This window comes from Salvelinus fontinalis, chromosome 38 (genome assembly GCF_029448725.1).
Source record: "Salvelinus fontinalis isolate EN_2023a chromosome 38, ASM2944872v1, whole genome shotgun sequence".
Classification (NCBI taxonomy): domain Eukaryota; kingdom Metazoa; phylum Chordata; class Actinopteri; order Salmoniformes; family Salmonidae; genus Salvelinus; species Salvelinus fontinalis.
The window spans coordinates 1,022,046-1,036,229 of record NC_074702.1 but is presented as its reverse complement, the minus strand read 5'-3'; the positions used below and the strand labels follow the sequence as shown (position 1 = coordinate 1,036,229).

The window sequence follows — 14,184 nt, the reverse complement described above, 5'->3', positions numbered from 1 at the left end:
ACACGCTAACCTCTCATCATTACAATAACAGGGGAGGTTAGCATTTTATATCATACCCCCAAGACATGCTAACCTCTCACCATTACAATAACAGGCGAGGTTAGTATTTTGGGTGGGGGTATGATATTTGGAGTATAAAGCCCAATTTTCTTTTTTAAATGCTTCACTGTCCCAATAATTACGGAGGGCACTGTATATTACACTGTATATTACACTGTATATTATACAAATTAAAGCATTCCAGAGCATCAATTTGAAATGAAATACCTGGTGGAGGGGTCGGAGCAGCCTCAACAGAGACTTCAGCTCAGCAGGCCTCAGACAGAGAGACCCCATGTCCTGTAACATACCCAGGAGGCCGTCGGCACACTGACGGTCCAGTCTCTGTGGCTGGGAGAGGACATGGAGCACAGCCCCCACCAGGCCGGCCTCCACAGCCACCGTACGGCAGGACAGGGAGCCCCCGCACACCGCAGCCAGCCACTGGGCTACCAGGAGCTGCAGGTCCCTCTGGGGGGCCAGGTCAGGCAGCCACTGTAGGAGGAGGAGGAGGGGCTGGTCGTTACTGATACCCAGGTGATGGGCGTGGGCGTGCTCCCCTTCCACCGCCTAATGGAGAGAAGGAGAGGGAGAGAAAAGAGAAGGGCAATGAGGGAGGAGTGAGAGAGTGAGAGGTTTTTTGTGGAAGTCCAAATATATCTAACTCACAGAACGATGACAAGTAAATGACTAATGGGCTTCATGACAACATGACATTCTCTCCCTTTACACTCTACATTAGTATCCCTTCATGACAACATGACAACCTCTCCCTTTACACTCTACATTAGTATCCCTTCATGACAACATGACATTCTCTCCCTTTACACTCTACATTAGTATCCCTTCATGACAACATGACATTCTCTCCCTTTACACTCTACATTAGTATCCCTTCATGACAACATGTCATTCTCTCCCTTTACACTCTACATTAGTATCCCTTCATGACAACATGACATTCTCTCCCTTTACACTCGACATTAGTATCCCTTCATGACAACATGACATTCTCTCCCTTTACACTCGACATTAGTATCCCTTCATGACAACATGACATTCTCTCCCTTTACACTCGACATTAGTATCCCTTCATGACAACATGACAACCTCTCCCTTTACACTCTACATTAGTATCCCTTCATGACAACATGACAACCTCTCCCTTTACACTCTACATTAGTATCCCTTTAACCAGATGAAGTGAGATGTGGATCTGCTCACCATGTTCATGAGTTCCTGCAGCAGGCGTTTAGTGGGCTGACCCTGACTCTTCAGCACGTCAAACAGCTGGGAGTAGCCGATCCTCTCCTTGAAAACCTCCTGGAGGGAGAAGAACACAGAGACACAGATATAGACAGGCTAGTAATGTACAGAGACACACATATAGACAGGCTAGTAATGTACAGAGACACACATATAGACAGACTAGTAATGTACAGAGACACTAATATAGACAGGCTAGTTATGTACAGAGACACTAATATAGACAGGCTAGTAATGTACAGAGACACTAATATAGACAGGCTAGTAATGTACAGAGACACTAATATAGACAGGCTACTAATGTACAGAGACACTAATATAGACAGGCTAGTAATGTACAGAGACACTAATATAGACAGGCTAGTAATGTACAGAGACACTAATATAGACAGACTAGTAATGTACAGAGACACTAATATAGACAGGCTAGTAATGTACAGAGACACTAATATAGACAGGCTAGTAATGTACAGAGACACTAATATAGACAGGCTAGTAATGTACAGAGACACTAATATAGACAGGCTAGTAATGTACAGAGACACTAATATAGACAGGCTAGTAATGTACAGAGACACTAATATAGACAGGCTAGTAATGTACAGAGACACTAATATAGACAGGCTAGTAATGTACAGAGACACTAATATAGACAGGCTAGTAATGTACAGAGACACTAATATAGACAGGCTAGTAATGTACAGAGACACTAATATAGACAGACTAGTAATGTACAGAGACACTAATATAGACAGGCTAGTTATGTACAGAGACACTAATATAGACAGACTAGTAATGTACAGAGACACACATATAGACAGACTAGTAATGTACAGAGACACTAATATAGACAGACTAGTAATGTACAGAGACACTAATATAGACAGACTAGTAATGTACAGAGACACTAATATAGACAGACTAGTAATGTACAGAGACACTAATATAGACAGACTAGTAATGTACAGAGACACTAATATAGACAGACTAGTAATGTACAGAGACACTAATATAGACAGGCTAGTAATGTACAGAGACACTAATATAGACAGGCTAGTAATGTACAGAGACACACATATAGACAGGCTACTAATGTACAGAGACACTAATATAGACAGGCTAGTAATGTACAGAGACACTAATATAGACAGGCTAGTAATGTACAGAGACACTAATATAGACAGGCTAGTAATGTACAGAGACACAAATATAGACAGACTAGTAATGTACAGAGACACAGATATAGACAGACTAGTAATGTACAGAGACACTAATATAGACAGGCTAGTAATGTACAGAGACACTAATATAGACAGGCTAGTAATGTACAGAGACACTAATATAGACAGGCTAGTAATGTACAGAGACACTAATATAGACAGACTAGTAATGTACAGAGACACTAATATAGACAGACTAGTAATGTACAGAGACACTAATATAGACAGGCTAGTAATGTACAGAGACACACATATAGACAGGCTAGTAATGTACAGAGACACTAATATAGACAGACTAGTAATGTACAGAGACACTAATATAGACAGACTAGTAATGTACAGAGACACTAATATAGACAGACTAGTAATGTACAGAGACACTAATATAGACAGACTAGTAATGTACAGAGACACTAATATAGACAGACTAGTAATGTACAGAGACACTAATATAGACAGGCTAGTAATGTACAGAGACACTAATATAGACAGGCTAGTAATGTACAGAGACACTAATATAGACAGGCTAGTAATGTACAGAGACACTAATATAGACAGGCTAGTAATGTACAGAGACACTAATATAGACAGGCTAGTAATGTACAGAGACACTAATATAGACAGGCTAGTAATGTACAGAGACACTAATATAGACAGACTAGTAATGTACAGAGACACTAATATAGACAGGCTAGTAATGTACAGAGACACAAATATAGACAGACTAGTAATGTACAGAGACACTAATATAGACAGACTAGTAATGTACAGAGACACAGATATAGACAGACTAGTAATGTACAGAGACACTAATATAGACAGGCTAGTAATGTACAGAGACACTAATATAGACAGGCTAGTAATGTACAGAGACACTAATATAGACAGGCTAGTAATGTACAGAGACACTAATATAGACAGGCTAGTAATGTACAGAGACACTAATATAGACAGACTAGTAATGTACAGAGACACTAATATAGACAGACTAGTAATGTACAGAGACACTAATATAGACAGACTAGTTATGTACAGAGACACTAATATAGACAGACTAGTAATGTACAGAGACACTAATATAGACAGGCTAGTAATGTACAGAGACACTAATATAGACAGGCTAGTAATGTACAGAGACACTAATATAGACAGACTAGTAATGTACAGAGACACTAATATAGACAGGCTAGTAATGTACAGAGACACTAATATAGACAGGCTACTAATGTACAGAGACACTAATATAGACAGGCTAGTAATGTACAGAGACACTAATATAGACAGGCTAGTAATGTACAGAGACACTAATATAGACAGGCTAGTAATGTACAGAGACACTAATATAGACAGACTAGTAATGTACAGAGACACTAATATAGACAGACTAGTAATGTACAGAGACACTAATATAGACAGACTAGTAATGTACAGAGACACTAATATAGACAGGCTAGTAATGTACAGAGACACTAATATAGACAGGCTAGTAATGTACAGAGACACTAATATAGACAGGCTAGTAATGTACAGAGACACTAATATAGACAGGCTAGTAATGTACAGAGACACTAATATAGACAGGCTAGTAATGTACAGAGACACTAATATAGACAGGCTAGTAATGTACAGAGACACTAATATAGACAGGCTAGTAATGTACAGAGACACTAATATAGACAGACTAGTAATGTACAGAGACACTAATATAGACAGGCTAGTTATGTACAGAGACACTAATATAGACAGACTAGTAATGTACAGAGACACACATATAGACAGGCTAGTAATGTACAGAGACACTAATATAGACAGACTAGTAATGTACAGAGACACTAATATAGACAGGCTAGTAATGTACAGAGACACTAATATAGACAGACTAGTAATGTACAGAGACACACATATAGACAGGCTAGTAATGTACAGAGACACTAATATAGACAGACTAGTAATGTACAGAGACACTAATATAGACAGGCTAGTAATGTACAGAGACACTAATATAGACAGGCTAGTAATGTACAGAGACACTAATATAGACAGGCTAGTAATGTACAGAGACACTAATATAGACAGGCTAGTAATGTACAGAGACACTAATATAGACAGACTAGTAATGTACAGAGACACTAATATAGACAGACTAGTAATGTACAGAGACACTAATATAGACAGACTAGTAATGTACAGAGACACTAATATAGACAGACTAGTAATGTACAGAGACACTAATATAGACAGGCTAGTAATGTACAGAGACACACATATAGACAGGCTAGTAATGTACAGAGACACTAATATAGACAGACTAGTAATGTACAGAGACACTAATATAGACAGACTAGTAATGTACAGAGACACTAATATAGACAGGCTAGTAATGTACAGAGACACAGATATAGACAGGCTAGTAATGTACAGAGACACTAATATAGACAGGCTAGTAATGTACAGAGACACACATATAGACAGACTAGTAATGTACAGAGACACTAATATAGACAGACTAGTAATGTACAGAGACACACATATAGACAGGCTAGTAATGTACAGAGACACAGCCTGCCTCCCAAACGGCAACCTATTCTCTATATAGAACCCTATGGGCCCTGGTCAAAAGCAGTGCACTATACAGGGAATAGTTTGCCATTTGGGACAGAGATAGAATTAAAGAACTTCCTCCCTGGCAAAGAGCCACACAACAGACAGGAGGACAATGAGACTGTCTAAACAAGACTGAAAACAGTGTCAAGCCTTATCCGGCTCTTTTTCTGTTCTGAATACGTGTGTGTGTGTGTGTGTGTGTGTGTGTGTGTGTGTGTGTGTGTGTGTGTGTGTGTGTGTGTGTCAGACAGAGGAAGATGGTACTAGAACTATGACTGTGTGATGAAGAGCCTTGCCTAAGACCTGAAGACTGTGTAATCTCCCTGAAATACTGCCTAGGCTTCAACTGGGAGGGCTAATGTAGTCCGGATGACTAGGGTTCAATACCCAGCGGGCCACACTAGTTGTAGAAATCCTTACCTTGGCAGAAGGGGAGTTACTCATGATGGATGTGAGGACTCCGAGGGCATGGACTGTGATGCAGTCGGAACCTTTCTCCAAAACCTACACAGTCAGGGGGACATAATAAGATGTGACACCGCAGACTTAACATACAGTATGCACAGGTGACACCCCACACCATCTCAAGGGGACATATATACATGAAAACACACACAGGAAAAAGACAGAAGTTACCATAACAACTGGGTCAATTAATGACAGGTGTTGACATGCAGAACCCAAACCCACACACAACTAATACGATTGCAAAAGTCTTCTGCCACAAAAAAGAATGTGACACACAAGCAAAACCCATTGTTACACAATAACCGAGCGCTGAATAGGACACAGATTCCATCACACATCTACAACCACAAAACATTGTGAAAGATACCAAACCAGCAGACATGCAGGAGGAGGATCCCAACAGGAGCCTTGAGACAGTAAGGTGATACATGCGTGGAGAGATGAGCACAGACACACACACACATACACACACACACACACACACACACACACACACACACACACACACACACACACACACACACACACACACACACACACACACACACACACACACACACACACAATCTGACCTACTGATGACAGCAGGACACTCAGCCTCTATTAGAGAACATAGTGTGTAAGAAGAGAGGGGGGGGGGAGGTGGAGGGGGGGGCTGTATACTTGACTGAGTTCTGTAGAAAAACAAACTAATTGTCAACAACAAAAAGAAGAGAGAGAGATACTAGTCTAGTACACAGATCATCCTACCCTCCATCTCTCTGAGCTCTTTAAACAGGATGCCTCTTTACCAGGAAGTCTGGCCAATCGCCCTCATTTGTAGATTATGCAGGTAGTGCAATTATACTATGTAGCTATAGACTATGAGGTGGGTGGGGGAGGTGAGAAGGGAGGAGAGGAGGGATAGGAGGGAGAGGAGAGAGCATGAAAGAGTGAAAGAGTGTGCGAAAGAGAGGGCAAGACAGAGAGAGATAAAGAGAGGAGGAGAGAGAGAGAGAGAGAGAAGAGGCTGAGTTTTCTGCTGACAGTCAGACCTATTTCAACATGATCATGGAGGGAAAGTACCTGGTCCACTTCCACCTCTGTGTCCGTGAGCAAACGTGTGGTGAGGTCACACACCCCCTCACGCTCCGACCTACACCTCTTACTGTGATAGAGCTACAGGACAGGACACATACGGACACACAAACGGACAGACAGACGGACAGACAGACAGAGAGACAATGTCAACTCAGAGAGGACCATGTTTGGCTCTCCACTGTGGCAGCACCTGCTACAGGAAGGACACACCTGCTACAAGAAGGACACACCTGCTACAGGAAGGACACACCTGCTACAGGAAGGACACACCTGCTACAGGAAGGACACACCTGCTACAGAAAGGACACACCTGCTACAAGAAGGACACCTGCTACAAGAAGGACACACCTGCTACAGGAAGGACACACCTGCTACAGGAAGGACACACCGGCTACAGGAAGGACACACCTGCTACAGGAAGGACACACCTGCTACAGGAAGGACACACCTGCTACAGGAAGTACACACCTGCTACAGGAAGTACACACCTGCTACAGGAAGGACACACCTGCTACAGGAAGGACACACCTGCTACAGGAAGGACACACCTGCTACAGGAAGGACACACCTGCTACAGGAAGGACACACCTGCTACAGAAAGGACACACCTGCTACAGAAAGGACACACCTGCTACAGAAAGGACACACCTGCTACAAGAAGGACACACCTGCTACAAGAAGGACACACCTGCTACAGGAAGAACACACCTGCTACAGGAAGAACACACCTGCTACAGGAAGGACACACCTGCTACAGGAAGGACACACCTGCTACAGGAAGGACACACCTGCTACAGGAAGGACACACCTGCTACAGGAAGGACACACCTGCTACAGGAAGGACACACCTGCTACAGGAAGGACACCTACTACAAGAAGGACACACCTGCTACAAGAAGGACACACCTGCTACAGGAAGGACACACCTGCTACAGGAAGGACACACCTGCTACAGGAAGGACACACCTGCTACAAGAAGGACACACCTGCTACAAGAAGGACACACCTGCTACAAGAAGGACACACCTGCTACAAGAAGGACACACCTGCTACAGGAAGGACACACCTGCTACAGGATTGAGACACCTGCTACAAGAAGGACACACCTGCTACAAGAAGGACACACCTGCTACAGGAAGGACACACCTGCTACAAGAAGGACACACCTGCTACAGGAAGGACACACCTGCTGCAGGAAGAACACACCTGCTGCAGGAAGAACACACCTGCTGCAGGAAGAACACACCTGCTACAGGAAGGACACACCTGCTACAGGAAGGACACACCTGCTGCATGGACACACCTTTGTTAACCACTGACATTTGACTGACAGACAGACAGATGGATGGACAGACAGACCGATAGACAGACAGATGGACGGATAGACAGACAGACAGACAGAGAGAAAAGACAGCCAGACAGACAGCCAGACAGCCAGCCAGCCAGACAGACATACAGACAGAAAGACAAACAGACAGAGAGAAAGACAGACAAACAGACAGACAGACAGACAGACAGACAGACAGACAGACAGACAGATGGATAGACAGACAGACGGACGGATAGACAGACAGACAGACAGACAGACAGACAGATGGATAGACAGACAGACGGATGGATAGACAGACAGACAGATGGATAGACAGACAGACAGAGAGACAGACAGACAGACAGACAGACAGACGGATAGATAGACAGACAGACAGACAGACAGACGGATAGATAGACAGAGAGACAGACAGACAGACAGACAGACAGACAGACAGACAGACAGACAGACGGACGGACGGACGGACAGATAGACAGACAGACAGACAGACAGACAGATAGACAGACAGACAGACAGACAGACAGACAGACGGATGGATAGAGAGACAGACAGACCTTGCTGTTCTGGATGAGTCGGAGGATGTGTTCGAAGCAGTTGTTGTTGAGGAAGATGGCCTGCAGCACCGGCCTGTCTGAACACTGCAGGATCTCAGGCACCGAAGCTGTTGACGACAATACGACTCATCATCAACAACACCATAAAAACTAGACAAACATTTCCAGTAGAATGGCCTTACTGAAGAGCACAGTGACTTTTAACGTGGCACCGTCATAGGATACCACCTTTCCAACAAGTCAGTTCGTAAAATTTCTGCCCTGCTAGAGCTGCCCCGGTCAAATGTAAGTGTTGTTATTGTGAAGTGCCAACATTTGGGAGCAACAATGGCTCAGCCACGAAATGGTAGGACACACAAGCTCACAGAACGGGACCACCAAGTGCTGAAGCGCATAGCGCGTAAAAATCGTCTGTCCTCGGCTGCAACACTCACAACGAGTTCCAAACTGCCTCTGGAAGCAACGTCAGCACAAGAACTGTTCATCGGGAGCATCATAAAATGGTTTTCCATGGCTGAGCAGCCGCACACAAGCCTAAGATCACCATGCGCAATGCCAAGCGTGGGCTGGAGTGGTGTAAAGCTCGCCACCATTGGACTCTGGAGCAGTGACAACGCGTTCTCTGGAGTGATGAATCACTCTTCACCATCTGGCAGTACGACAGATGAATCTGGGTTTGTCGGATGCCAGGAGAACGCTACCTGCCCCAATGCATAGTGCCAACTGTAAAGTTTGGTGGAGGAGGAATAATAGTCTGAGGCTGTTTTTCATGGTTCGGGCTAGGCCCCTTAGTTCGAGTGAACGGAAATCTTAACGCTACAGCATACATTGACATTCTAGATGTTTGTCTATGGAGATTGCATGGCGGTGTGCTCGACTTTATACACCTGTCAGCGAATCTGGGTTTGTGTCTGAAATAGTTTAATCCACTAATTTGAAGGGATGTCCACATACTTTTGTCCATATAGTGTATAAGGCAAAACATAGTAAATCTTAACAGTTACTTATTAGATTTCTGTACTAATAATCTTCTTCTGCCATACAAGATTGTTATTTGTTTTTCATGGTTGTTTTCCATATGGGGCATGATGGCACAAACATTAGTGTGAGCAGACTAATATTTGGGGAGTGTTTTTTCAATGATGAGGCCTCTTACTCAGCATGTGACTCTGGAGAGTGATGAGGTGTTCCTCCCAGCTCTGCCCGTCCTCCTGCTCGTTCCCTAGCCCTGGAGGCCGGTTCCAGTTCAGGACCTGGAAGTATCAGAAACAGTTGCATACCTCCATTAACACAAACACCAATGCCATGCTAACCACACTCCTACCCTCCTACCCACAAACTCCTACCCTCCTACCCGCTGTCCCAACAAGATCAAGCCACTACAGCCACTGCTGCTGCTACTACAGCTGCTGCTACTACTGCTACTACTACTACAGCTGCTGCTACTACTACTACTACTACTGCTACTACTGCTGCTACTAATACAGCTGCTGCTACTTCTACTACTGTTACTTCTCCCACTACTACTACTTCTCCTACTTCTCCTACTGTTACTTCTCCCACTACTACTACTGTTACTTTTTAAAATATATATTTTATTTATTTATTTCACCTTTATTTATTTAACCAGGTAGGCCAGTTGAGAACAAGTTATCATTTACAACCTCGACCTGGCCAAGATAAAGCAAAGCAGTGCGACACAAAGAACACAGAGTTACACATGGGATAAACAAACGTACAGTCAATAACACAATAGAAAAATCTATATACAGTGTGTGCAAATGAAGTAAGTTCAGGGAGGTAAGGCAAGAAATAGGCCATAGTGGCGAAATAATTACAATTTAGCAATTAAACAGAGGATTGATGGATAGTGTAACTCTGTGTTGTTGTTTGTGTCGCACTGCTTTGCTTTATCTTGGCCAGGTCGCAGTTGTAAATGAGAACTTGTTCTCAACTAGCTTACCTGGTTAAATAAAGGTGAAATAAATAAATTGTGCATAAGATGAACGTGCAAGTAGAGGTACTGGGGTGCAAAGGAGCAAAATAATAAATAACAATGTGGGGATGAGGTAGTTGGGTGGGCTATTATCCTAGTGGTTAGAGCGTTGGGCCAGTAACAGAAAGGTTGGTCGATTGAATCCCCGAGCTGCCACGGTCAAAATCTGTCGTTCTGCCCCTGAACAAGGCAGTTAACCCACTAGGCCGTCATTGTAAATAAGAATTTGTTCTTAACGGGCTTGCCCCGTTAAGGTAAAATAAAATAATATATATTTTTACAGATGGGCTGTGTACAGGTGCAATGATCATTAAGCTGCTCTGACAGCTGATGCTTAAAAAGGTAAGTAAGACTCCAGCTTCAGTTATTTTTGCAATTCGTTCCAGTCATTGGCAACAGAGAACTGGAAGGAAAGGCGCCAAAGGAGGAGTTGGCTTTGGGGAAGACCAGTGAAATATACCTGCTGGAGCGCGTGCTACAGGTTGGTGCTGCTGCTCCTACTTCTCCTACTACTACTGCTGCTGCTACTACTTCTCCTACTACTACTGCTGCTACTACTTCTCCTACTACTACTTCTCCTACTGCTGTTGCTACTGCTACTACCACTGCTGCTGCTCCTGCTTCCCCTACTACTACTGCTGCTACTACTTCTCCTACTGCTACTACTGCTGCTACTACTGCTGCTACTACTTCTCCTACTACTACTACTGCTGCTACTACTGCTGCTACTACTTCTCCTACTACTTCTCCTACTACTTCTCCTACTAATACTGCTGCTACTACTTCTCCTACTACTACTTCTCCTACTGCTGTTGCTACTGCTACTACCACTGCTGCTGCTCCTGCTTCCCCTACTACTACTGCTGCTACTACTTCTCCTACTACTTCTCCTACTACTTCTCCTCCTACTACTTCTCCTACTACTACTGCTGCTACTACTTCTCCTACTGCTGTTGCTACTACCTGGAAGTAGCCATCCAACACGGTCCTGATCTCCAGCCGGCGCTCTGCAGGGCTACTGGAGTGGAGGATATGCACCATTGCAGTCAGGCACTGCAGGGTCAGCCGTAGCAGCGTGGGGTCCTTGGGGTTGGAGGAGGTCCGGAGGCACCAGGCTCTGAGTACAGAAAGAAGGTCCTCCACAGACTGCAGGGTGATGGAGAGCAGGCCGTTCTTCTGGAATGCATAGATACAGTACATACGAGTTAACACACACACACACACACACACACACACACACACACACACACACACACACACACACACACACACACACACACACACACACACACACACACACACACACACACACACACACACACACACACACACACACACACACACACAATTCTGAAGAGAGGTACAGTAGGAGTGCTTTACCTTGCTGCCACTGATGACAGCCCCTTGGAGATGGACCAATCGGAGAGTGAGGACCTCTGGGATCTGCTGGCTGTCCTGCAGGCTGTCTGTGAAACAACGTCACATTGATGGTTGTTGTTTTGATGACATGGCAATCTAGCCTGAGTCAGTCTGTACCATACCAAAAGGTTTGGCTTGACAATGAGCAATGGAGTTGACAAGAGCACTTACAGATCTGGGACCAGTCTATAGAAGGAGACAACAGATCTGGGACCAGCCTAGAGAAGGAGACAACAGATCTGGTACCAGCCTACAGAAGGAGGCAACAGATCTGGGACCAGGCTACAGAAGGAGACGACAGATCTGGTACCAGGCTACAGAAGGAGACAACAGACCTGGGACCAGGCTACAGGAGAAGACAACAGACCTGGGACCAGGCTACAGAAGGAGACAACAGACCTGGGACCAGGCTACAGAAGGAGACAACAGACCTGGAACCAGGCTACAGAAGGAGACAACAGATCTGGGACCAGCCTACAGAAGGAGACAACAGATCTGGGACCTGGCTAATGGCAATACATTGTACAAGACAGTATGCACAGCCAGTATACTGTGATGTCATAACGAGATGTGGAAATCCAAGGCACACTGGGACAGCATTGAGAAATAGCAGGATGTGGGTTGAGCCCTCGTTAGGCAAGGTTATGTATCAAGACAATGGAGATCCCATGTCACGCCCTGACCGTAGAGAGTGTTTTATGTCTCTATTTTGGTTTGGTCAGGGTGTGATTTGGGTGTGCATTCTATGTTCCCTTTTCTATGATTTGTATTTCTGCGTGTTTAGCAGGGTGTGGTTCTCAATCAGAGGCAGCTGTCTATCGTTGTCTCTGATTGAGAACCATACTTAGGTTGCCTTTTCCCACCTGTATTGGCGGGTAGTTGTCTATGTGTAGTTGCATGTCAGCACTCAATTATTTATAGCTTCACGTTCATTTTGTTGTTTTGTTAGTTTGTTTAGTGTTTTATTCATTAATTAAAAAAGAATGTATTTACATCACGCTGCGACCTTGGTCTCCTCTCTTTGACGAACGTGACATCGCATAAGCCTTAGTAATAGGTCCAACAACTGCTAGCAGTATTATACACACCAGAGGCTGAGCCCACTGGGCTCTGGTCAAAAGCACTGCACTATATAGGGAATACAGTGCCAACTGAGATGCAGCTCAAACACTTCCCTCTCTCAATAGCATGGTGTTAACAGTCACGTTGAGCTTTCTGTCATCTACACACTCAACCGGTTTCCCACGTGGTTTAAGCACCGTGCTAATCAAAGGACGCTAGCAATAGAAGCGTTTAATAAACGAAGATCCCAGTGAGAGAACACTGCTAATTAGAAAATAACATAATTAACTTTAGATCAAGACAGAACATATCGACTGGACTCTTGCTGGACTCTTGTGTTTCTCCAAAGGGAGAAAAGTACATTTTGAGCAGCCTAAAGGAAAGCTGTATATTACTGGAACAGGAGAACAGGCTAGTATAAAGGTAGTCTGAGTAGTTATATATATACAGAGGTATATATGAATAGAAGTAGTTATATATACACAGAGGTATATATGAATAGAAGTAGTTATATATACACAGAGGTATATATGAATAGAAGTAGTTATATATACACAGAGGTATATATGAATAGAAGTAGTTATATATACACAGAGGTATATATGAATAGAAGTAGTTATATATACACAGAGGTATATATGAATAGAAGTAGTTATATATACACAGAGGTATATATGAATAGAAGTAGTTATATACACAGAGGTATATATGAATAGAAGTAGTTATATATACACAGAGGTATATATGAATAGAAGTAGTTATATATACACAGAGGTATATATGAATAGAAGTAGTTATATATACACAGAGGTATATATGAATAGAAGTAGTTATATACACAGAGGTATATATGAATACTTATTTTCCACCATAATTTGCAAATAAATTCATTAAAAATCCTACAATGTAGGGCCTCCCGGGTGGCGCAGTGGTCTAGGGCACTGCATCGCAGTGCTAACTGCGCCACCAGAGTCTCTGGGTTCGCCCCCAGGCTCTGTCGCAGCCGGCCGCGACCGGGAGGTCCGTGGGGCGACGCACAATTGGGCTAGCGTCGTCCGGGTTAGGGAGGGTTTGGCCGGTAGGGATTTCCTCGACTCCTGTGGCGGGCCGGGCGCAGTGCGTGCTAACCAAGGGGGCCAGGTGCAC

At 43.9% G+C, this 14,184-nt stretch overlaps 1 protein-coding gene across 4 annotated transcripts in view; it reads right to left on the bottom strand.

Moving 5' to 3' along the window:
* nbeal2 (neurobeachin-like 2) overlaps positions 1-14,184 on the bottom strand; it is a 126,395-nt gene that overhangs the window by 80,400 nt on the left and 31,811 nt on the right. For 3 of the 4 annotated variants that reach the window (XM_055902953.1, XM_055902954.1, XM_055902955.1), the window contains exons 7-14: positions 11,938-12,023; positions 11,521-11,733; positions 9,718-9,814; positions 8,562-8,668; positions 6,663-6,755; positions 5,550-5,633; positions 1,264-1,362; positions 268-609 (exon numbers count right to left, since the gene is read on the bottom strand). In XM_055902953.1, coding sequence (XP_055758928.1) covers positions 268-609; positions 1,264-1,362; positions 5,550-5,633; positions 6,663-6,755; positions 8,562-8,668; positions 9,718-9,814; positions 11,521-11,733; positions 11,938-12,023 — 1,121 coding nt within the window. The remainder of the gene's footprint in view (positions 1-267; positions 610-1,263; positions 1,363-5,549; positions 5,634-6,662; positions 6,756-8,561; positions 8,669-9,717; positions 9,815-11,520; positions 11,734-11,937; positions 12,024-14,184) is intronic. The other variant, XM_055902957.1, reaches the window with a different exon arrangement.